Source organism: Chenopodium album, chromosome 8 (assembly GCF_948465745.1).
Source record: "Chenopodium album chromosome 8, dcCheAlbu1.1, whole genome shotgun sequence".
NCBI lineage: Eukaryota > Viridiplantae > Streptophyta > Magnoliopsida > Caryophyllales > Amaranthaceae > Chenopodium > Chenopodium album.
Window position 1 is genome coordinate 72,273,758 of NC_137841.1, and position 25,770 is coordinate 72,299,527.

General features: G+C 33.2%; 3 protein-coding genes across 3 annotated transcripts; 1 reads left to right on the forward strand and 2 right to left on the reverse strand.

The window, feature by feature from the left end:
• Positions 1 to 1,518: 1,518 nt before the first annotated feature.
• LOC145642266 (uncharacterized) lies at positions 1,519 to 6,978 on the forward strand. Its single transcript, XM_081693385.1, has 5 exons — positions 1,519 to 2,444; positions 3,740 to 3,776; positions 4,613 to 4,849; positions 4,927 to 4,974; positions 6,257 to 6,978. The coding sequence occupies exons 1-5, from the start codon at positions 2,137 to 2,139 to the stop codon at positions 6,740 to 6,742; spliced, it is 1,116 nt and encodes a 371-aa protein (XP_081549511.1). The 5' UTR covers positions 1,519 to 2,136; the 3' UTR covers positions 6,743 to 6,978.
• A 240-nt stretch (positions 6,979 to 7,218) lies between these two features.
• LOC145642267 (chloroplastic group IIA intron splicing facilitator CRS1, chloroplastic-like) lies at positions 7,219 to 12,110 on the reverse strand. The gene is made up of 8 exons (XM_081693386.1): positions 11,067 to 12,110; positions 10,264 to 10,699; positions 9,438 to 9,568; positions 8,626 to 8,976; positions 8,389 to 8,545; positions 7,963 to 8,252; positions 7,809 to 7,868; positions 7,219 to 7,728 (listed from the first exon to the last, which is right to left on the reverse strand). Exons 1-8 carry the CDS (start codon positions 12,009 to 12,011, stop codon positions 7,696 to 7,698), a joined length of 2,403 nt encoding a protein of 800 aa, XP_081549512.1. The 5' UTR covers positions 12,012 to 12,110; the 3' UTR covers positions 7,219 to 7,695.
• A 2,890-nt stretch (positions 12,111 to 15,000) lies between these two features.
• LOC145556556 (delta(7)-sterol-C5(6)-desaturase-like) lies at positions 15,001 to 18,336 on the reverse strand. Its single transcript, XM_081618212.1, has 3 exons — positions 17,862 to 18,336; positions 15,540 to 15,845; positions 15,001 to 15,451 (listed from the first exon to the last, which is right to left on the reverse strand). Exons 1-3 carry the CDS (start codon positions 18,088 to 18,090, stop codon positions 15,144 to 15,146), a joined length of 843 nt encoding a protein of 280 aa, XP_081474338.1. The 5' UTR covers positions 18,091 to 18,336; the 3' UTR covers positions 15,001 to 15,143.
• Positions 18,337 to 25,770: the final 7,434 nt, after the last annotated feature.

Below are 25,770 nucleotides of genomic sequence, written 5' to 3' on the forward strand. Positions count from 1 at the left end.
TTTTTATTATTATTATTATTTTTTTATTTCTTCTTCTTTTCTTTTTTTTTTTTAAAAATTTTTTTTTTTTAAATCATGCTATTTTTTTTTTAAAAAAAAAATACTGTAGATATCAGAGAGATAATAATTAAAGCCCATAATATGCAGACTGAAAGCCCACAACAGTACACCAAAATGTTACCACATGAAATGAGTCATGCATCAACTTCAATTCAATACTAGAGCTCTTTTGTTCATAAGTGGATCTGTGGAAAAATGATTTTCTTTGTACATATGTGATCATTTAATAAGGGACTTCATCATTAGTTAATGTATGGTGAAGATTGTGATGAATGATGATAAACATAATAATAATTTAAAGAAAATGGAGAGTGAAAATGAGGTGGTTTTAATTCCAAATATGGATAAATAAGTCCTTATCTTTGTCTAAAAACATTTTGCTAGATATTAAGAATAAGAAAGTCTCACTTCAATCATGTATGTAGTAATGTTATCCAATCAAAATCACTAGGAGTTATGCAAATGTATTCTAAATAGTCGTGTTATTTTCACCTTAAAAACCTCAACCCTAATTTTTCCCCCTTATAATGGAAAAGTATGGAATAGGCATGCTAGACCATCCACACAAACATGCATAGTCTCATCCTCTTTCCCTTACCCCATCTTTCTTAGGCCTATAAGCCTATCACTAACTTCACTACCAACAAGACAACTATAAATAGCCAAGCATCATCAACAACTCCTTAATCAAATTTCGTTACAATCTGAAAATGGTTGTTAGCCTTTATCTAAAACATTATCATATAGATGCATAATCAACTATTGATATTATCAACCATCTATAATCATCGATTATATCAACTGAATGGCAACTAAGAACTAACGCATCAAATCAGTAAATTCAATGAAGTCAAACCAAACAACTAATAATTGATTGTCAAATAAGACCAAATCATATAATTAAAAAGAAATAAAGACGGAATAACGAATTTAAAACAGGGTAGAACGGTGAGATGGAAGAGGAATTTGATGTATTATTAAAGTTTAATGGTTTGCTACAAATATGGTGAAATTTGTTTTCACTAGCAAAGAGCCAAAGACTAAGAATTGAGTTGACCAAAATGAGAAAATATCCTTAAACTGTTAGATTATATAGTAAAGTGATACAAACATCCACAAAATTTCAGACAAATCAATAAATCATCCAGTAATATTTTCACTAATCATCTCTTTTTATTAAAATAAAATAAAAACCTTAATATTCCTCTCCACCCAATAATCAAATAAAATAAAATCAATCATATCATATCATATCAATCAAAAACACTGAATTTATTTTTGACCCTCTGATTGAGTAAAAAAGGAACCCAAACTTTCTTTACCACATCTGTTGTAGAAAAAAAAAAATTACCATAAATTTAATAATTTACAGAAACCCCTCTTTTTGCAATTGGAATTCTGTAGTCCATCAATAATACAAGTATATTAGTACTCTGTTTCTTTCTAAATTATAATCAATCTTCTTTCTTTCTGATTAAATTCAATCAAAATCATACCTCCTCACCTCACCTTACCTTACATCCCCCATTGTCGCCGTCATCACAATTCACAAATACCCTCTCTTTCTCTTTCTCTTTCTCTCTCCTCTCAAAAGCTGACTTCCCTCCTTCAACGTTCAAAAAACCCCACATCGTTAAAGATTCCCCACCCCCACTTTTCCAGGGTTTTGATTGAACTCTAAAGGGTCATCTTTATACAAACTTTAATTTTTTCTGGGTTATCGATTTTGTGTTTAAATTTTTATTTTTTGGGTCTTCAATTTTCAGCTCAATTTTTAGTTGGGTCATCGATTTTGAGCTGAAAGTTCTGGGTAGTCGGTGAATTTATCTGGGTCATCGTATTTTAGCTCTAATTTTTCTGGGGTATCGATTTTGAGCTGGAATTTTGTATAGGTAGTCGATAATTTTTTCTGGGTCTTCATCTATTAGCTCAATTTTATCTGGGTTATCGATTTTGAGCTGGAATTTTTTTGGGTCGTCAAATTTCGAGCTTGAAATTTTTCGGAATTTTGGAGAAGAAGAGATGTCTTGGGGAAGAGGTTTATGAAACAGGAATATCTGATGAGAGAGAAGAAAAATGGGGGGAGTGACGTCATCAATTGCTGCTAAATTTGCCTTTTTTCCGCCAGCTCCTCCGTCATACACGGTGATCTCCGACGAGAATTCCGGCGATGAGAAATTGTCAATACCGGAAGTTCCGAGAAGAGATGGTGTTGATGTTTTGAAGCTCCGCAGTCGGAGAGGAAACGACGTCGTTGCTGTTTATGTAAAGCACCCTAAAGCCTCTTCTACTTTGCTTTATTCTCATGGCAATGCTGCTGATTTAGGTCAAATGTTTGAGCTTTTTGTGGAGCTTAGCAGTCGCCTTCGTGTTAATCTTATGGGGTAATTTTCTAATCTTTGATCTATTTTAGTTTCAAGGGTTATTTCGCTGTAATTTGTTTGCACCAGAAAGTATGAAGTTAATAATCTTGTATTGTACTTATTTTAGATAATAATTGACAGTTGCTATTCAAAAAAAAAATTGACAGTTTCCAATTTTCTATGTATAGATATTAAACAGTGCTTAGGGTTTTGATTAGTTTGGTATATATTAGACTATTAGAGGCTCGGATAACAGATTTTTGGAAAGTCATGAAATTTACAAATATTGGTTTTTATAATACTATGTAGTGTATCTTGAATTTGGTCCTTGAAAAGAAAGTTTTTGATTGTGTTGTATAAACACAAGCTGACATGCTACAAACAGAAGTTGAAATTATCATTTAAAATGGGATGGATGAGGAGAATTGAGATGGAGCAAAATGAGGAGTAATTGAAGCTTGTTCTTCTTATTAAGTCTTTATAAGGAAATATGTTGACTGCAATTATTAGGTCTATTGTGCTTGATTTGGAGCCTTATATGTTATGTGTCAGAACAAAGATGTTTATGTGTGAGGAGCTGAGGATACAATGACGAAGTTTAGGATTTGGAGGGTGCTTAAATATTGTAAGGGGTCAAGATTTTGTTCTGATGGGTGCTATTTTTGTTAAAAATACATTCTAACTCTTTCTATTTGCAAGTTGATAGTAGGATTCGAGTTATTGGCTGTGTTAATCACTTTCTTGTTATTATGAGTGGTGTCTGTAATATCATACCTTATACAAGATGTTCTTTGATTAAATGGCTAAATTAGATGAATTATAATCATGTATATTCCAGTCATATTAGTGGCACTAACCATAATAAAGGAATATAGATCCCTTATTCCAGTGAGTCTCACTGTCTCATATAGTGCCCTCTTTTCATATTTGTAAACTTATCTTGCTGAAGTTCATCTTTTAAATTATCTGGTCAATAGAAGCTACGGATGCAAGATGAAACATGTAGTCAAATTGTGGATCTCAACAACGTGTTTGTTATGTAGTTTTTGAATTAGTCTACTTAATCTTATGTATATTATAGCTTATCAATTGACCATATGTGTGCTGGTACATGGAGCTACAAATGTGGCATCATTGCTTTTGAAACCTAGGCTACTTCATTTTATGTATGCTGACCAATTGACCATATGTGTGTTGGTACATGGACCTACAAATCTGGCGTCATTGCGGTGCTGAGTTTGTCAACATTTTAATACCATAATAAATATCCAAGAAGCTTGCTTTTCTGATCACAATATCTTTATGGGTTTTTATAGGTATGACTACTCCGGATATGGACAGTCAACGGGAAAGGTAATGACTCATCTTTGCTGCTTGCTTTGCTAGCAATACGTTGTGTGCTGTTGTACTAGTCAGCAGGATCATGTGTCTTTTTATTCTAGAATTTTCTTTAATGCATATTTTCATGTCCAATGTTTCTAACTTCCAAATTCTAAGCGGCAATTACGGAGGACTTTAGTAATTTGCATGAACCTACACCCCCTCATCCAGGGTCCAAAAAATACCCTTCTCCATGCTTGGTATTTGCTCAAATGGGCTCTGTACCTCTCTGTTTAATCTTCATTTTTTACAGGGTATAGCCCAACCTGCTCCCATACATATAATTAAAATCAAATAGCATCTGAAGACCTAGGCTGCTTGGAAGTTGATTTTCTCTGATAATATAGCCATTCGTGTGTACATGTAGTATATATATTAGGTACATGTATTTCATTATTTTGTAAAATACTGTGTATTATGATGCTTGCTGTTTGTCTTTATTCAAGTCTCGAAGAAGATGCAGATTCTTGAATATGCATCATAATTAGCATCAGTGTGCTAGCTCTAATGAACTATATATGGAGGCTATGGGATGCCTTTTAGTTGCTATTAGCTCTATGAAAAATCTAAACAAAACAGATGTACTTTGTTTATGTTTTGTCTTCTGTGTTTATATCTATCACATTTGTCTATTATTTAAAAACTCGAGTGTTCATGTGGTTTTGTTCATCATGTTTTACAGATGTTTGTTGTCAACTTCATATAGTGGGTAAAGGCCTTGTTGCTTTGGTTCTTATCTTGCAAAGAAAGGGTTTATTCATTATATGATGTTTCTCATGACATACATTCGTTGTTTTTTCTTGGAACAGCCTACTGAATCTAATACATACGCCGACATTGATGCAGCATATAAATGCCTGAAGGAGAAGTATGGGGTGAAAGATGAGCAATTAATATTGTATGGTCAGTCTGTTGGCAGTGGTCCTACAGTTAATCTAGCTGCACGTACTCCTAACCTCAGAGGGGTGGTTCTGCATAGCCCAATCCTTTCTGGAGTGAGGGTTCTCTATCCTGTCAAAAGGACTTATTGGTTTGATATTTACAAGGTAACAACTTTTTTTTAGATAAATGCATGAAATGTTTTCACTTATTGGGCTTACATTTCTTCTTCAATTTGTTTCAGAACGTTGACAAAATGGCCCAGGTGAATTGTCCTGTCTTAGTGATCCATGTAAGATCAACTCTTTTCTCATTTATGTTGACTTCTGTAGGTCTAGATTTGTTAAGTTTTGTTTATTGAGTTATGATGGCCTTTGCAAACTCATTCAACACACCTTAATTGTTATATGAAATTTAGGGTGAAACTTTGTGACATCTTTTCGGAAAAATATAAAAAAGAAAGGAAAAAAAAAAAAAAAATTCTTGAGAACACTTGTGTCTTTGCAGTTTCTACTTTGTGGCTCTGTCATTAGTCAACTTTAAACTGCGTGTATACAAAAACCTTCTTTAAAAATTTGCTTTGTGGTCCAACTCTGAACCTCTTGATATCATTAAAGCTAAATAAATATTGATGAAATCTTTTCAATTCAATTTGATTGAAGAAAATTTCTTTGCTACATGCTCCTTCTGAATGCTCTGCTATAAGTTTGTTTCTTGTAATTTATGTGGTAGCTCCTTCTGTAGTGCTAGTCTACCATTATTGCTTCTGTTGCTGACAAAATTTGTATCCGCTGTCAATGTTGTTCTATTAAACCCATAGATTAGTTGCTAAACATTACCCCCCCCCCCCCCCCAACCGGGTCCTGAGATTTATTATTATGATGACTCTGATCTCCCCATTTTCAAAATGTTTACACATCATCTCATACATATACCCAAATACTTTTCATGATCCTCCCGTGAGCACTGTTGTATGTGAAAGAAGGGTGTCTCTTGTCTGAGGGCTCTAATTTTTGCGAAACAGTGATTGGAAAGGCATAGATTGACCAGCCACAGAAAATTAAGTAAAGGGTTAGGTTTGTGAGCATTTAGTCTGTATGATCCAAAGCTCTAAGTTTAAACAATGGCCATTAGGGAGTTGGGGACTCTTAAAGTCGCTATTTATGTGTCCTGGTTTTGTGATTCTTGATGCTAGTTTTACCGTTTCACCCTCATGCATGTAGACCGATAAGTAGTCTTACCTACTAAGACTAGTGTGTAGTGTCCCTCCACACCCCCTCCCACAAAAAAAATAAAAATAAAATAATAATAATAATAAAAAATAAATAATGATAATAACGTATACATGTTGTGCCTGGGTGTGTCCGCCGGGGGGGGGGGGTGATGACAGACGACCATTTTCCGTATTACATCTACTTGATTTTTTGGGGTGACTTCCTTTATATCAGTTTTTTTTTATGATGAATTGAGATTACAATGTGGCCTTTGCTTCCTTTGTTTAGTTGAATAGTGTGCACCTATAAAAATTGAAAATGGTACTAGCTGAACATTGTGATACATGGACTTTCTACCAGGGAACAGCCGATGAAGTTGTTGATTGTTCCCATGGAAAACAACTTTATGAGCTCTGCAAGGAAAAGTATGAACCCTTGTGGCTCAGTGGGGGTGGACATTGCAACCTTGAACTCTACCCTGAATACATCAGACACTTGAAGAAGTTTGTATCATATCTTAACAAATTCAAAGCAGGCTCAAACGGGACTAAAGATCCTGCCGTAGAGTCTGCATCTAATGGGTCTTCCAAAGAGTCAACAACGGTAGAATCAGACACTCAAAGCAAGGCTTCAGACAATCAAAGCAAGTCTTCAGACAATCAGGTCAAGGTTCCCACAACAACGAATCAAGACACATTTGAGTTGAATCCTGACCTCCCAGAAGTCTCTAGAAACAGCTTAGATAGCCGGCTTGAAAAATCTAAGAAGACTAGCAAGCCTGAAAAATCACGAATGAGCACTGACCAAGTTGACAGATTTAGAAGAAAAAAGGGCTTATTATGGTGATGAAGAATATGAGAATCTATACTAAGTGATACTCTTAGCTTTGCTAGAAGGCAATTTTAATTCTTACACGTGCTTCTGTAACAATATGTATTAACTCCAAAAAAAGTATAGATTATTGAGTGTGTTAATTCTTGAGTTGTTTTTTAGTCCATACCTCCTGTACTTCATGCGTGTATAATTCGGAGTTTTTATCAAGTGATTTCTTGTACTTTCAGTTGAATAGAAAGTACTTCTCGCATGCGTGTATTATTTCTTTGTGGCAGGTTGCACCAAAGTTGCATTGTATTATTTTCCAGAAAGTAAACAAGTATTAAAGCTTATTTTAAAAAACACTTTCCTCAATGTGCATAATCAAGCACGTAAACGCCAATTGGTGATTCAGGCTCTGGTAATATTGGAAACATTATTTTGACATTCCAGATGTAGCAGTATATGGATGTTGCCATGTTGGTGACTTCAAAAACTAAAAGCAAATGTTATTTGGTTAATTAGATTATAACATGTGTATATAGAGAGCATGTACAATTATAACACAAACTTTCATTTTCTGATCATTACCTAGATCAAAGAAGAATAGTATTCCCCAGCTGTACAATAGTGTTAACTTTGTTCAGACTCTTGACAACATTGCATCACAGAAGAATAATCTATCATAAGATATTCATGTGTAACTTCGTGTGTTTTGAACAGAACTCCACAATGTAGATTAGGAATGCTTCGTCAGCTAAATTTATGCAGCAGGCACTTCATTATCTATGGAGTAATCCATGTTTGAGGCATTTTCCGAGAGCACAAGCGCTGGAGCTTTAACTCTTCAAAATCCTACACTTGATACCTCTACCTTTAATGCCTCAACTTGACCTAAGTTTCTTGATGGCTGGCGGTACAAAATTCTTCCTTTCAACCTTCAATGAAGATATAATTTCTGTGCACATACAGGTTTCAGAGTCCGATCATTTTTTGTTGTGCCTCTTCTCTAAATCAGCCTGCAATGGTTTAATTAAGTTTGTGGGCATGAGATAGAAGTAGAATAAGATTTGAAATTAAAAAATCAAGGCAAACTTACCAGTTTGAGCTTCAAATCTGCAATTTCGTATTCCCTTTGATGAGCAAAAAATTTAAGGGACTGATGAATAAGAAAACAAAACATATAAATCATTCATTCTATATACTTCACACCAAAATCAAACGAAAATGCAAGTTTTAAGTGATATACTCACTCCTAGTCTTTGAAGTTCTAGGGATCTTTTCAATGCTTTCTTTTTATCTAGGAGATTTCCACCAAAATCAATGGGACGCTTGTAGTTTTTCCCACGGTAAATAATAACGGCATGGCCTTTCTTTAGCTTTTTGATGCATACTAGTATCCCGCCACTCTCTCTTTCCAGCGTTCTAGCAGTAGAAAGGACCTGCGAGAATGTTTTCTGCATTGATATAACTTTCACAAGTTCCCGGTGCTTCCAATGCTGGTGCAGTCCTTCTATCACTCCATCAAAGACCCCTCGCCTCCCTGATATTACAAGAAGATTATTAAACAAATCCTAACTAGACATTCTGCACGCCATGAGCTAAATAAATGACAAAAATTTCAAACATATAAAATTATTAGACAGAGAATTGGGCACCAATGAAATGTCATTCCTTACCCAATACTAGAAATCTGTCCATCTTCAAACCTATATTCCTGAAACACTCTCTCTCTTCTTCAGTCATCATTTCTTGATCAAGCTCTTCTTCAGAAGGCATCCAGGCAGAATTTATTCTCCTTAGATCCTTTTCTGCTTTCTCGATTTTGATTTTGAGCTGCAGGATCAGTAAAAAATATATTCAGCTAAATGAAACCTAAGGAGAAGATAAGGAACCAAATTAAAATGGGCTCTCACAATGGCAAATTTGTGCTCTTGCTTTCTCAATTCCTTCTCTAATCTTTTTTTCTCAGCTTCAAACTCAATTTCGGCCTCTCTGTTGATGTGGTGTACATTCCTGGAAATCGTTTGTATATGTTGAAATTCTGAAAATGTACCACTGATACTTTTATCTGTTGTAGTTTCATCACTACAATTAACAACGCTAGCTGCTTTAAGTCGTGCATCTTCTTCATGGAGTTGCCACTGCTGGAGCTCAATCTCTCTCTCAATTACCGCATTTGCAACATTGCTTGGTAAGAAATCCTTGCCTCTGTAGAGAACGATGAAGAACTTGTTACGTAGTAGGAGAACTCCCCCGGTAAGACGCTGCAGATAATATATATTATAATCTTTCTCACTTATATCAGAAGTATGACTCAGAATTTTATCCTTAAGGGATCGTTCTACTCTAAAGTCTGATTGGCATTATGTTCATCATATATGAAGCCTTATAATATCATTCTTAGATATTAGTTGGTCAAAGAAGCTATTTGGACTGGTTAATGAGTAAATACATACAAGGTATAACATAACTGTATCATTATGCACACTTGCACGAGTATCCGGAAAGCCATTCGAATTCACGAGAAAATAATATCTTCTCACCAATCATGTCGCAAAAGACAGCCTTTGATTTTTGTATGCTATCTTAATTTTCATTATGTAACTATCAATGTAATGATCATTTAACAAACAAAAGACCCAATCAAGAGCTTATGCATCTGAAGTCATAACTGACAGTCTGACATACAAACTACAGTATCATACTTTTATGGGACATGACTTGCCTTGAGTTCAGAGGCCATGAGTTCGTTTTTGGTATTTGGAATACCCCACTTCACAGCAATTTTGGCAAATAAACTTTTCTCCCACAATTTTAAGATGGCAGCAGCTAGACCTTGAAGTTTAGAATTTCTTCCTAAAGAATTACAAAGACAATGAAAAAGTTACTTATACAATGGTTAGCACACCGAACACAAATACAATAATATGCAGGGCTGGTTACAACTGCAGCACCCAGACAGGGACTTCAGCGGAAGCAGTTGCAGAGGTATAGTAAGCAGCGAAATTTTAGCAGTGAGCAAATATAAGTTAACCGTATTCTCAAGTATCTCAACACTTATGAACTGCAGATTTTGTTCTACAGACATAAAGTGGAAAGAATTTCAGAAAATCAAATATTACAAGAAACATAAATTTAAAGAGCAAAATGGAGTGGCTACTTGTTGTACCTAGCATACTTCAACAGAATTCATCAACTTATTACTCAGGTTTCTCAACAAATTAAGAAGCTAAGATAAGCCAAGGAAAACTCCTAATTCTTTGGAAGAAAATAGCAATGAAATCTAAGCTTAAGATTGCATGATTATATTTTCATTGGTAAAATCTATCAGAATTTTAATAGGCCATAAAAAAAAAAAGCTTAGCTAATACTCCCTATAAATCACTAACATATTACTAAAATAAAATGCCCCAATAAATTAGCGAGAAATATAAATTAACAGTCAAGAAGTTGAGATAAGAGTAGAGTTATCCAATCACATAAAGTCCATTCAAGTGACATAACTAAGATACTAAAACGAAACATTAGCCACAGAGTCACCAAGAAAATACCGAGGACAAAGTGTATTGGTAAAGGGCGAGCAAGTTTCCTCAGGTATGTCAGTTCAGCATCCGTCACTTGGGGCCAAACACGAGGTGGACAAAGCCTAAATGGAGGCTTATATCCAGGAACTACTTCTGGAAGAAGATCCCCATCAACCGGTAAAGGCTTCGGGTACCACCAGTCAACAAATCGAGGTCCCAATCCATCCAATAATCTATCACCTTCCCTCTCATACAGTGACTTATCACCTGGCTTAATCCCCAAATTCCTGTCCATCAATAGCCCAGCTGATAGAGAATCCTTTTCTCCGTCCATAATCATGTTTATATCCAACTTTGGTCGAACATAAGCCTTTGGAGACAATTTCCTTGAAAAGTAATTGCATCCTCTATAAGCAACAAGACTATCTTTCTTACTCCACACAACTAATCCTCCCGTTTTAATCTGAATACATAAAAGTAATTACTACATCAAATTCAGCCTACATTAAATGAATTACTAAGTTTATTGTCGCCGGAAACAGCACTATTGATTATGATTATTCAATAGGAGTAACCAAATATAATCAAGTTCAAATAGGTAAGATATGCTTGCAACTACAAGTCACTTGCAAGTATGGAAAAACAGCAACACCATATCATGATCAAGTTTAATATGAACATAAGTAAACATACATTATCAATCTTTTACTTAACCAATCACATATTCATACAAGATAATATTCCATGGCATAAAATTTGGCAACAAAATTCATTATATGCACCTTAATATAGTATGTTAAGGAAACTATTATACTAAATTAGCAACAAACCTCAACAATTTCCCGCGCTCTATCCATATTTCTACACAAAGGCAAATCAAATTGAAGCATAACAAGCTCATTGTTAGCCCAAATTGAATGAATTTCATCAACAATAGCTTGATTAACACCAATTTTCTTCACCTTAATCCACTTTCGCATCTTTGAAGCTTCTCCCCTTAATCTCTTCAACAATGTCTCATCCAAACTCAATTCAGCCGCAGTCACCACTTTCTCTCTCTTCATCCTCCTAAAAACCAGCTTCTCTTCCTTATCCCATGGCATTTTACGCCTCAATTTTGACTCCCCACTATCACCCAACGATAACCCACCTCCAAAATCACCCCAATTTTTCTGGGTATCATCCCAATTTTTCTGGGTATCATTTTGCTGGGTATCATCACAAATTCTCAGGGATTTATCCCAATTTTTCTGGGTATCAACCAAATCATTGCCAGGTTGAAGCCTCTCAATCTTGTAAACAATTTTCTTAACCACCTTTTTACCTTTCCTTCCACTAATTTTCTCAGTAAGTGACTTATCAGCTTTCTGGGCTTCATCAATGGAGGTTTTCTTCTTCTGCTTGGGTTTTGAGAGGTCAAGAACTTCATCAGATGGAAGAAAAAGAGGAGTTTTCATCCATGGAGCAGTGGGCATTTTAACCTTATTACCACCTGAACTTGTAGCTTCATAATCATTATAAGTATCATCATCATAATTTTCTTCACTAAATTCATCATTTTCAGTGGTATAATCTCTGTAGTTTTTGGTGATAAAGGACCGAATTTGAAGGAAGGAAGACGAAGCATTAAAAGAGGGAGATATTCGGGGTTTGGGGATTTTCAGGAAAAGGGGTTTAGTGGAGAAGGAAAAGGGTGAAGAAGAGAAAGAATCAAGAAATGGGGTTGAAATTGATTGGATGTTTGAAGAAGGAGATAGAAAAAATGTTGCAGTCATTGAGGTTGATGCTACTGAGAAAAATTTGGTGGCATAAACCTGATCCACGAAAATTTGCTATCCTTCATCTTTGACTTAACCATATTCATATAGCGCTCGATCCATTTGTAGTTAAGAATTTAAGATAGAATCCGATTGAATTGATCATTGATCCAAATATCCGATCCCGTTTTTCTAGTATGGATTATTTTAGATTCGATTGGGCTTTTGTCAATTTCGTAAATTTGTATGTGTATACTAAGGGATTGTTCTCATTTACTGAACTCAGCTGAACTGAACTGAAGTGAAATAAATATTTTATAAGAGAAGGAAATTAGCAGCTGAACTGAACTGAATTTCAACGTAAGAAAACATGCCCTAAACATAGATTTTAATAGTTGAATTAGGGTAAATTCAAGTTTCTCTATGAGATAAATGCTGTGAATAAATCTCCTCTCACAATTTAATCATTTTCTTTTATTTTTTAAATGATAAAAGTAAAATAATAAAGTGGCACAGATTTCAACACATAAAGTTGTGAGAGGAGATAAATTAGAATGTTTATCTCTGAGATCAACTGGGGCTCCTTCGTTGAATTGTGATGGTTAAATGTTTGGGAAATTCTCAATGGTAATCTTAAGGTTTCTATTTTTCTCAATGGTAAACACTAAAAAAACAAATTATCAATGGTAATCTTTAATTAATAAAACTATTCAGTGGTAACATTAGTTAAACATTTTAAGGAAATTTTAACCAAGGTTAATGCTTTACAAGAAAATTGCCTAAAATACCCTTATTGAAAAAAATACAACACCCATTTCTTCCCCGCCACCCCCTGCTTAGCCCCAGCCCCACCCCTTATCCCGATCGGCGCCAGTCGCGACCACCTAGATCCCCTCCCCGGCGCCGGGCTGAACCCCCCTTGCCGTTGCAACCCCTAAACCACCCAATCCCCCTTCTTCACCACCGCCATTTTCAAAACCGTCCTTCCACCTCCTCAACCCCACCTGCATTCACTGAAAACCCCAGAAATACTAAGTTAAAATCCCCCATATTCGATTCAACCCCATTTTCGAACAAAAATCGATGAAAATCCCCTAAAATACCATGAATCGAGCAAAAAACGACTTAAAATTCAAATCAAAAGCTGATGGAATTTCGTCAATGCATGGTTGATGCAAATTGCTTCAAGATTTTCATTGCAGGTTGTCTAACCCTAAGTCGAGATCGACGAGGTTTTTGGGGATTTGTTGGTGGTGTAGTTTGATTTGGGTGAGTTGGAAATCGAGGGTAGAGGGAATCGGGGGAAGGAGATGGTGGCTGGCTGGGAATCGAGTGAGGAAAGGTCAATCGGGAAAGGAGATGGTGGTTGGGCTGGGAATCGAAGGAGGAGCGGGAATCGGGGAAGGAGATGGTGATTGGGCTGGGAATCAAGGGAGGAGAGGGAATCAGGGAAGGAGAGGCTCACTGCGCCGGCGCTAGGAGATGGGAGGGAGGGGGGTCGCCGCCCGTGGCCGCCGCTGGCAGTGGATTGTGGTTGGGGTGGCAAGGGTTTTTTTAATTTTTTTTTATTTAATTAATAGGGTTATATTAGTCATTTTGCCTTAAGCTAACTACGGTTAGGCTAATAATTATGAATTAATGTCATTAATGTTACCACTGACTGAGTTTTACTAATTGAAGATTACCATTGATAATTTTTTTTTTAGTGTTTTTTTTTTAGTAGCAAAGATTGAAAACATATAAAAAAAAAAAAATAAAAAAAAAAAAAAAATAAAAAAAAAAAAAAAAAAACAATTTAATTGGTATAGATAGAGCCACAATGTCCTACCATTATCAAGATATTGTGTTTTTTTTTTTTTATTTACAATTGTTCTTTGTTTCACTATGAACCTTTGTTCGTTTCAGTATGAACCTTTGTTTGTGAAAAAGTATCATTATCTCATGGCTAACAAGAATAATCACTATTGATGCATAATCAGATCATTATTTAAATCGGAACAAGCCCTTAGTTCTCCCAACATCATCCATTCCTCCTATGATACACTTATTATGTCATCAGCACTAACAAATTGTATATTTATATTTAGCTCAAACAAGACTCAAAGAACAATATGCATCAAAATCATTCGATAAAGCATGCAAAAACTTCATGATGATCGCAACTCATTATGTTGGTATTTTGGCTAGATACATAGTGATATAAACCTAGTAAATGATTATTACATATGAGTATACGAGTATTATAACACAGCCACTAATAAATAGTGGCAATGATCATTCATATAGTCTATTAAAAATACTCATAGATATATGTTAGTATGACACTCATTATGAGTTAAACTGAAAGTGATTTATGGTAGAATGTGGGAGTGACAGTGTCATCATTCTTAAACAACTCGAGATTAGTTTGTGGCAGTGCAGTAGGTGATAATCATGGATGCTATTCATGCCACCATTACCAATCTTTTCCTTTGTTTTTACAATGATGAATAGATGTCCACGATACACAGTTAAGAACTTAAGATGATCTCGACCAATAAGTCCTTAACAACACTTAGAGTTTGTTCTCATACAGTTCAATTCAGCTCCTAATAAGGGTCATAAGGGAGACAATTATTTGAAGTATGCAAGATGAAAAGGATTTGAAGATCTGTTTGTAACAAGTAGCCAACAATTGTGATTGTATCAGTTATTAGAGGTCCAAAGAGAGCCCAACAAGAAACATAATCTAATTAATCATGTAAAGGAGAATGTTAGGATAAGAGTCCACATGTGCTAATATATAAGATTTTTTATTTTGACATCGAAACTAGTACGAGTACTATATAAGTCTAGTTTCAAATATAAACAATCAAATTCCTTGTATAAAACAAATTATAATTTGTAAAGTTTCACACAAGGTTATGAATAGAATTTCAAAATAAATAAAAAAAATTATTAAAAAAAAAAAAAAAAAAAACTATAATCTAAACCTAATATTTTTCCTAATAATTAACCCTTCCTATAGTAAATTTATAATCCTCAAATGAAAACATTTATCACCAACCAAAAATAATTTACACTGGTTCGATGAGGAGATGAACAAAAACCAACCAAGAGTTCCACTAAAACAAATTAAATGTATGAATACAATTTTAATATGACTACACATTAGCAAACCTTCTTTGGCTCATAATCAACCTCACCGATTTTAGGTTCCCGAAGGGTTCCGAATATCCAGTCCATCAACAATGTATAATGTCCATAATTATGCCGATAAGTGGTGTGGTGAATAGTATGATAACCAGCACCCATAACCGGCCATACTTTTCCATGAATACAATCATGAATATTTGCTGTCCATAAACCTTCAATAAAAATAAGAGCTATGTGAGTTGTAAGATGAACCGGAACAACAAATAGCGCACAGAAATGAGGCACGGCTTGTAAAATGCCGTCAAGGGGATGAAATGCAAGACCTGCAAATCAAAAATGAATACGAAACATAAGAGTAGTTCAAAAATAATATTTAAAATTTTACATTTGTAACTGTTAAAATTAACTTACCAGCAAAAGGAGAAAGAGTATTTTGCTTGTTGTAAATGTGATGGGTTGCATGGAGATACTTGTAAAGTGGTTTTATGTCATGTAATTCTCTATGCACCCAGTAAATTCCAAATTCCACGATTAAAAGATAAATCAATAAATATCCCGCATAGGCTGGCAAGCCGATGTCACTGATTCGAGGAAAACATCTTGTCCAGCCTTGTTCAATAACATATTCAGAAATCGTTGGAAGAAGGGTATACCAAGGCATAGCCTTCATTGCCACTCCAATTTGTAATAACATAGCTCTTTTTGATGGTATGCAATCTAAAATATAATAAACCAGATGATCAGTAGATAAAAAATTTGACTAAACTAAAAAAAATTCCAAATTGATTTTTATTTATGACATTCCACGTAACCACGAAAAAATTTATAATTCATCACCCACCAACCTATTAAAAACGTATTAATGAAACTCATAATAAAAATAAAATTAAACCCCTAAAAAAAAGGGCCAACTTTACTACAAGGCATATGGCTTTCTAAAGATCTCACATACAAGTTGTATATAAAAATAAAATTAAACCCCTTAAAAAAATACTTTATATAAAATGGCATCTAGTAGCTTTATAAAGGTAGCATTTAGACATATTATGAAGATGCCAAAGTATACCAAAAAAATATGGTAGTTAATAGAAATCCTATTCGAAAGGCCGCACTAGAAGACCAAAACTATTGTCTATTGTAGTTTGTTGTTCTCAAGAAGCTTCCAACAAAAGCCTCTTTTACTCAGATAGTCAACTACATATCTCCTGGTTTGACCACCTCTTAGGGACTTGTACCTCACATGACACATCCCACATCCCATTGTCCTTAATATCTCCGTAGTACGGACTACGGAGTATGTCACATTTTTATTTTAGATCGTCTTAAGATTAAGATTACGTCCGATCTAGTAGTAATCTAATCAAAATGCAAGCAAACTACGCTTGTGAATTGTGACTATTAGAAACTTACCTTCAAGAAACATATCTCAAATCTATTACGAGTATAATAAGCCCCCGTTCTGTGGATTTATTAAATTAAACCACCAAAATGACAAAAAAGAACAATGGTCTTCCCCTATTGACTTCTTCAAGACCTTAAAGATTCCGACAGTAAACAAACAGCAAACCTCTTATATTATATAGTTATATGAAGGAATCTTCGATAATCCACATAAATTAATGATGCAATTAGCAAAACATATATACCCTCGAAATGGCCAAACTCTATAACACATTCTAAAACATTGAAGCATACTGTATAAGAATAGCATATTATAGATATTAGTGTCACTTTCAAGGATTTGTCCAAAAATTGTCACCATTCCTTTTACATTTAAAAATACATGATTCACGTTTTCATCTACTTATCTACTATGATTAATTATAAATACAAGTATGACATACGGTGTACAGTATGTCACAAGATTGACCCTACTCTATTTTCACTCTATCATGTCTTATGGTCTACTTATGGGGTAGATTAACAGATTTAACCCATAGATTAAAAATAGGATCGACTACATGAACCAAGATTTTAATCTTTTTCATTATTATTAATTTTTAATTAACCAGAATACCGAAATACCCTTAAATTGACCATAACATTCGCTTAGCCTGAAAAACCAAAATAATAAAGTCCACACGAAAAACGCTCGTATCAAATGAGATTAACACCTTTCACTCCTTAACTAACCACCTCTGCACCCCACCCCGGGGCCCACACACGCCCACAGACCACCACCACCACCAACTAAATTAATTAAGCGAATACCAACAAGTGTTTAGATCAACTAGTAAAAGAGTTGTTCTCCCTTTGACTAAAAGGTCTCGGGTTTCTAGAATATAGCAGCGCCACCCAATTGGAGCCTGACTCGGCTTAAAACCGAATTAGTCCTAAGTTTAGTAGATTATAAATTAGCCAAATTATAAAAACAAACACATAATGTCAATAACAGCAAAACCATTGATAATGTTGGACATCACTCTTTAAATCCGTACAAATTCGAATGTCAAAAATGTCAATTCTTACTTACTTAATAGTATTGACTAATATTATTGATAATGACGATTCTATATCTATCAAATAACCTCGTTTAAAAAAACAAACCTCAACCACATACATACAACTCACGCCGTGAAAAAGCCGTGAAAAATTATCTAACTAATTAGAATTATTCAACACAAAATTAACAACCAAATTTCCGACTAATCACATTAATTTCACACTATAATTAACAAAAAAAAACGTAATTTTGAAGGGCGAAAAAATAAATAAATAAATAAAAGAAGTTACCTTTAGGAATAAAGAGGTTGCGCTTCCAATAATAAATAACAAAGCACCAGAGAAAACCAGAACCCAAATACAAAAAAACACCACCAATGTAGTTTCTGAGCCAAGTTTGTAAAAAATGTGGAAGAAAATCCCACATCATCGACGGCAAAGCAAATCCCAATACAATGCGGTTATAAAAGCTTGTTTCTTCCATAAACAAAGCTTTATATTCTTCTGAAATTCCCCCCATCTTTTTCAATTTCAATTCAATTTAGATAGATCGGAAAATTAAATAAAAACAGGGAACAAGAAAAAAAAGTATGTACTGTACTTTTCTGAGTTTGAATTGGGAGAGGCAGAGAGAGCAAGTGAAGGAAGTTAGGAGGTGAGAGGAGAGAGAAAAAGTTTTTTGGGTTTTTTGTTGTTGTTGTTGGGAGTGTTGAGAAAGAGGGGGGGTTGAGTATATTTATATAAAAGAGGAATTAATTTAATTAATTCTAAAGATTAGATAAATATTGGGTTTATTTTTATCTTTTCTCTGTATATTTTTAATTATTGTTTTTCTTTTTTTGGATTTTTAGAAGGTTTTGATTTTGTTGAAAGTTCTAATTCCGGCGAAGTTCTATTTAGGTGGCGGCTTCCAGAAAGGAAAATTATAATTTTTTTTTTTGAGAAAAATTATCAATTTTTATTGTGAATTATGGAGATATGATTCTTGTAGTATCACTAGTATGTGATTAGGTTGCGTATGATAAATACAGTGTTATTCAATAATTAAAAATCATGCGATATATATCTATAAAATGTCTATCTTAAGATTAGTATCTGAACTTTCACTTCAGAAAATATAATAATTTCAGTTTAGTACTCGTAATATTTAATTTTTTGTTCAACAAAATTAATTTCAATTAACAAATAAAATAAGGTAAAGTCAACGAGGCTTTATCTTATGTAATATTACCTCCGTTTTTTATTTAGTTGACATGTTTTGGCTTTAGCACTATTCACACACCTCCCTTTGACCGTGTTTTGTGCTATATACATAATGAAAAATATAGTCATGTAGGATCTTGTTAGATTCGTCACGCTATATACTTTCAAAATATCAACTTTTCATAATTTTTGCTTATCGATAATTAAAGATATTAATGATTGAATAAGTGTAGTGGCAAACGTGACTAAAGAAATGTGTCAACTAAAAAGAAGCGGAGGAAGTATTGTAATCTAGTTAAACAATATACTTTGTAAGTGTTAGTGTGTTACCAAGTGTTAGGGCCTATCTTCCCCTAACAAAAAGTGTTAGGGCCTATCTTTTTATTAAAGAATTATTTATGAGAAATGAAAATTAGGAACTGAATTGAATTGTTATGAGAGAAGAAAATTAGGAACTGAACCTGAATAGATTAAAGTTGAAGAGAACATGCCCATAGTGTATTACCTAATACCAGTTATAGTATACTTAAACAATATATTCTTTTTTTTTTTTTTTAAAAAAAAAAAATACTTAAACAATATACTTCGTAACTTGGTGTAATCCTCATTCGCATAAAAATAAAATTAAAAAAAATACTTTTTTCAATTTTTGTATAAGAAATTGATAACCTCTTTTAATCACAATTAGTTAAGATCATTTGCATTTCAACTTCACTAATTCAAATCATTAAAGTTCAAGCATGTAAAGAGTCATGGTTGTACACTTGGTACTTGTACGTGTAAGACACATTATCAATTACTCGTAGAATAAAACACGACCATATATACATTGCGCCGTAAACGTCACACACTTGCGCATATAAATGGGATGGTTCCATTCATATACGTGTGGTGTTTGATGAGAATCAAGGTTGGCTTACTGGTTGGAGACTCTTGTCATAATTAAAGTTATTAATGGTCAAAGATGTTTAGTAGAGATTGTGCAAATGTAAAGTAAGTCGAATTTTCAGAAACGGAGGAAGTATATAATTTCGGTGTAGTAGATTATGTTGTTTATTGGGTCATTTTATACATGTTCACCATGATATTGATTTGTTTATAGATATTATTATTATTATTATTATTATTATTATTATTATTATTATTATTATTATTATTATTATTATTATTATTATTATTATTATTATCAAAAACAAAAGTCATACAACCTACAATAAATTAGTGGGAAGCCGAGATACAATTTGGGCCCCCACTCCTCTAGCTATAGCAAATCCTACCCTAGTGAAGATATGAGCTGCAGCACGAGCCCCAATGTCTTGCGTCGTCGAGAACCTCTGAATCCGCTTCAGTAACGCAACAGCCTCCTTCTCTAATTCCCCAAGCGAAGAAAAGGAGAAGGGAATGAAACCATATCCAATCGCCTGACATCGAGCTTCATACTTAACCCGCTTCCGATGAGCAGCATCAGCCACAACCCGCCCAGGAATAAAGTCAGATAGCCCTGACTGTATTATTATTATTATTATTATTATTATTATTATTATTATTATTATTATTATTATTATTATTATTATTATTATTATTATTATTATTATTATTATTATTATTAAAATAAATACTTAGTACAAGTATGATGTAAAGTAAATTAAAATTAAAATAATACAAATTGTGAGTAATTTAGAAGCTTAACACGATTTACACAACCCTTCAAAAAAGTAGAGTAAAATTAATGCCAAAAAAAAATCTAATAAATATTTTAAAACAAAAGGAAAATATTATTTTGTATAAAAAAAATGAATCGATGAGATTGGAAATTGAAATTGTTTACTCCATATATATATATATATATATATATATATATATATCCACAAACTATGTAAAAAAAATAAAAAAAAAATAAAGATAAATAAAGATTTAATATAAAACTGAGTTTTAAAGATAAGATTAAGATAATATGCAAGTCAATATTTTTTTTATCAAATCCAATGTTAAGCCAAGGTTGATCATAGAATCGTGCTATCCATAAGGCCACCCTGTAAGTAGATAGGTTAGGTCAAGGGAAGAGAGGGTAAGAATGTTTTAATGAGCTTATTATGAAATAGAGATTGTGTTTTGTGTGTATACATACTATTCTAAAAAAAATAACGAATATTGATTCAAAAATCACATTTTTACAACCACTAGTTTTAATCCTTAAATTGATCAATACCCCAAATGATTGTTTTCTAAAATCATTGATAACCATATATATAGTATTGATCCATACATCCCAATATTAATCAATCTATCTATATTATTATTATTAGTATTTAAAAACTCAAACCACAATCATTCATATGCCACATGTCCTCACAACTTATTCGTATGCCACATGTCTTCACAACTCACTCATTTGCAAATGTTACTTCCCATACCTTTTCAATATTTAAAAAAATATAAATTAAAATTATTACATAATGCTAAAGTCTTTGTGCATTCCGTAACTTGCACATTTAAGTAAGAAAATGAAGTGTTTAATTTCTACCATGATAGAATAAAGTTGGATTAACTATTACATAAACGTATGAAGTATCTTAAATTAAACTTAAAATATAGTTTAAACTAATATGTCATTTCATATTCTACAATATTCATGTATATATACTTAACTAAATTAATTATTCTTTCACAATTTCACTCTCCCTTTTTTTTTTCTTTTCTTTTTTTTTTTCTTTTTTAAAAAAAAGTTTTCACATCATTTACCTCAAAAGTCATGTAACAATAACTTCGTAGTTTCAACTATTGAAAAACATACATTTATATAAAAATAACCTATATTATAACCCGTGCATTGAACGGGCTAAAATGCTAGTTTAAATAAATTTTGTTAACCATACACAATTATGCAAGCAATGCATGGCTTGATAGTACGGAAAAATACATTAATAGTCTAATACCATCACTAATCGTCAACTCTTTACGCAGTGGACTTTTAAATTAAGAAAAATGTATATTAAGCACTTAACAATGCCCAAAAAAAATTTGCAATAATTCTCCTATTCATACCATAAATCAATTTCTTATCATTAAGAGCATTATTATGGAGTTTTTTTTTTTTTTTTTTGGTGCACACGATTTTTAATTGATTTATGTCTACATATTGTAATTATTATTATTATTATTATTATTAAACAAATTTTTGTGAGGAGATGAGTACGATGGAAGCTAAGGATGATCCATAATGTTCTCAAAAAATCAAGTGTGGGCCATCATATAATTATATCTTGCTTCTTTATTAGACTTTTTTTTATTTGAAAACTTGTTTCTTTAGACTTTAATTAAGAGGTCAAACACTCAAAATCGGCTGGCTAAAAAGATGGATGATCTTTAAAATCTCAATGGAAGTAATTTAAAAATCTAAGGCATGAAATAAATGCAATTTTTACTTTATTTTATGAGTTTGATAGATGGAAATCATGGAATAGCAGCTTAAGGGGGTGTTTGGTTCAAGCATATTAGGTATAAGGTATGGGTTTGGAATGACCAAAACCCATACCTTGTGTTTGTTTCTAGAAATTTTATTTTTCAAACCCATACCTCAAACCCCCAAGGTATGGGTTTTTGAAACCCAAGGGGGGAGGTGGGTATGGTTCATACCCATACCTTTAGTTTAAAATTAAAAGGAAAACTATCATTCCTAGATAAAAACCAAACACATGAAATCAAGTATTAAGTTCCAACCCCATACCATCCAGGTTTCATTCCTCATTCCAAACCTATACCATTGTTTGAACCAAACGCCCCCTAATTGGGTTTGAGTGTACGCCTGTACAAATCTCAATTAAGAATACTATCATACTTCTCTCCTGTTAAATGAGCGCAATAGGCCTGCCAAGTGTGTAGCATTCCGCATATTTTTTATTTTTTTTGTTCATGCAATACACAACTATATTTTTGTATGGTAGATGACGAGAGTGAGAAAGGTAAGGAAATCGCCTACTCTCAAACATACATGTATATGATAGAGGATTAGAAGGGTTTGAAAATCTAAGTTCCACACAATCTTCGATCACTAAGCATGGTGTAACGTTGAAGTTTCCTGTAACAAACTTTAAGTGCTCAGTTTGCAACATTAGTATTTGGTACTCCCTCCGTCCCTAAATTACATTCCTCTTTTGCAATTTACACGGGAATTAAGGAGGAAAGAATAAGACAAATGACAATAATTAGATAATGCAATGGGAAGTACAAAACATTAAATAATGTTTTTGAGTAAAACAAAGATAGATTAGTGATTACTCATGACATGTCATCAATCCTTTGCAAAAAAAAAAAGGACCAATCACATGCTCCTAATTGAAAATTTTGAACCAATCATATTCATTGTAATTTGGCACAAGGATTCTAAAAAATTAAAGGCTGAAAAAGTACATTAGTCAAGCAAACATTAAAAGTGGAATGTAAATACATTAACTATACATTAAAAGTGCAACTGAAAAAGAGAGTGTATTTGGGATATTTAGAAAAAAAAAAAAAAAAAAAAAAACTTACTAAAAATAGAAAGGTGGAATGTAATTTTGGAATACCCAAAATAGAAAGGAGGAATGTAATTTAGGGATGGAAGAAGTAAGTCATTTTAAATAAGTGTGTAAATGTAGTTATAAAATAACTACAATTGCAATTGAGTAGTTGGTGCTATCATACATATATATCGAGGGTTTGTTCTCTTCAACTTAATTTCAGTTCAGTTCAATTCAATTCAATTCAATTCAGTTCAATCCTAATTTCCTTCTCTCATAAAATATTTAGTTCAGTTCAACTCCAATCAAGTCACCCCCTTTTTCCTTGTATTTTTTCCACTTGCCATTTCCTTCTCCATCTTTTTTTACTCTGATGACTACCTAACCTTTTAGTCTTTTATAGGAGTATGTACAAGTTTGAGCAAACACCGCACGTGCAACAAGCTGTTCAACTGGTGATAGACCTGAGGGTGTGAGACAGCTTTAGACTTTTAGAGGTTTTTTTACCCTAGCTTAAGGTTTTTCTCTTCGACTTAATTTCAATTCAGTTTAATTTAAAATTTTCTTCTTTTATAAATAATTTAGTTAAGTTCAATTCAGTTAAGCTTCAATCAGTTTAATTTACTAAATCAAACACAGGCCCTTCATATTGAGTTTTTGACTCCTTTAATTTACGTGCATTACAGCCATTTACGAGTACTAAAATCAGTAAAATAGTTAGTCGTACTTTGTATTCTAATACTTTTTACGAATGATTTTTTTTTTTTTGTATTCAACGTATAACAATTTGATTTTTACACTATTTATATAACATATACGTAGTACTCTGTATTTTGTATCATACAACCAGGTACGAAGTTAACTACGCTTAGAAGTTGAAACAAGCATTTAATACAATTTACGGAGTATAAATTGAGGGTTAGATTTTGGCATAGAGAGTGAGACAGTATGAGTTGATCAGTAGGTGAAGCAGCGCAAGGTGACAACGTGACATTCTGATTGTGGTATTTGTGATTTTGAGCCCACTGAATTTGACTATGGACTATATTTTTATAAGTCAGGGGGCGAATGATATTCAACTGCAATTAATGGAATCTACAAAGATGCTAAATTATAACTGCAAATGAATTTCCAGGTGCGAGGAATTTATAAATTCTATTTTAATTTAATTTGTTGCCACCTTGCGAATTGAATTGCCTCTATTTTATTGTTATATACACTCGGGTGTATCATACACCCAACTAAATTAAGGTTAGTTTTTGTTCATTATTTAATGATAAAATGAAAAATAATCATCTAAATGAAAATATATACTCATGACTCATGGGTGTACGATACACCCAGATGTATATCATAACCTCTCGTGTTTGATAACTGCACGTCATCCTCACTCTGTACTACTTATTCCTTCCAATTGGTGTCATGTCTTTTAAAGATTTCTTATATAGTACTTCCTATATAGATAACAAGTACATTTGTATTGTCCCTAAATTTATCTCGTTTAATTTTCATTATTTAACCATATGTAATTGTATGATACAATCTTATGACCTGTTCTCTTCGGCTTAATTTCAGTTCAGTTTCTAATTTCCATATCTCATAAACAATTAAGTTTAGTTCAATAAATGAAGTAAATGAGAACAAATACTTAGGGCCTGTTCTCATTGACTGAACTCAGCTAAACTAAACTGAACTGAACTGAACTGAATTGAGTTAAACTGAATTGAACTAAACTGAATTGAGCTAAACTGAATTGAACTAAACTGAATTGAGCTAAACTGAACTGAACAAAATATTTTATAAGCTAGAGAAGGAAATTAGGAGCTGAACTGAACTGAACTAAACTAAACTGAACTGAACTGAACTGAACTGAATTGAATTGAATTGAACTGAATTGAATTGAACTGAACTGAACTGAACTGAGCTGAACTGAACTGAACTGAATTTCAACGTAAAAGAACAGGCCCTTAGTTTAAATTATAAATTGACCGAGAAATAGAGTTGATCCACTTATAAAGCCAAGGAAGATTTAATACTTAAATCAATTTGTGACACGTAAGGGTAATTCCTATATCTTATAAGTGGAATCATCCCTAATATTTCTCTAATTTGAGACTTTCACTAATGGGAATACAATAAGTTCTATGCTCTAATATATAAGTAATTATAAATCTTAGATGAACCAATTGGATGTTGGTGTAGTAGTGATACACTTGGTAGGAAGGACCTGAGTTCGATCCCCCCCTCAACAACAATTGGGAGAGGACTGAAACCCAACCACCCCGACTTCGATCCTCCGCAACAACAATTGAGAGTGGATTGGAATCTAACCACCCATAACTAATCTCCGAATCCAGATTAGCCCAAAAGATGAACCGAGTGGAACAAAAATAAAAAAAAAAATAAAAATAAAAACCTAGATGAAATAAAGCTTTCATCGATGATTTAGCTGGAATTGAACAAAAATGGATAATTAGTGGGGGCAGTGTAGCTAAGAG

Excerpts from the sequence above, each read along its gene's own strand:
- LOC145556556 (XM_081618212.1), bottom strand. The coding sequence starts at position 18,090 with ATGGGGGGAATTTCAGAAGAATATAAAGCTTTGTTTATGGAAGAAACA. Across the intron at positions 15,846-17,861 it reads CAACCTCTTTATTCCTAAAG|ATTGCATACCATCAAAAAGA; the intron begins GTAACTTCTTTT and ends ATTATATTTTAG. Across the intron at positions 15,452-15,539 it reads TACTCTTTCTCCTTTTGCTG|GTCTTGCATTTCATCCCCTT; the intron begins GTAAGTTAATTT and ends TTTGATTTGCAG.
- LOC145642266 (XM_081693385.1), top strand. The coding sequence starts at position 2,137 with ATGGGGGGAGTGACGTCATCAATTGCTGCTAAATTTGCCTTTTTTCCG. Across the intron at positions 2,445-3,739 it reads CTTCGTGTTAATCTTATGGG|GTATGACTACTCCGGATATG; the intron begins GTAATTTTCTAA and ends GGGTTTTTATAG. Across the intron at positions 3,777-4,612 it reads ATGGACAGTCAACGGGAAAG|CCTACTGAATCTAATACATA; the intron begins GTAATGACTCAT and ends TTCTTGGAACAG.
- LOC145642267 (XM_081693386.1), bottom strand. The coding sequence starts at position 12,011 with ATGACTGCAACATTTTTTCTATCTCCTTCTTCAAACATCCAATCAATT. Across the intron at positions 8,977-9,437 it reads TCATGGCCTCTGAACTCAAG|CGTCTTACCGGGGGAGTTCT; the intron begins GCAAGTCATGTC and ends TATTATCTGCAG. Across the intron at positions 8,253-8,388 it reads GGACAGATTTCTAGTATTGG|GGAGGCGAGGGGTCTTTGAT; the intron begins GTAAGGAATGAC and ends TTGTAATATCAG.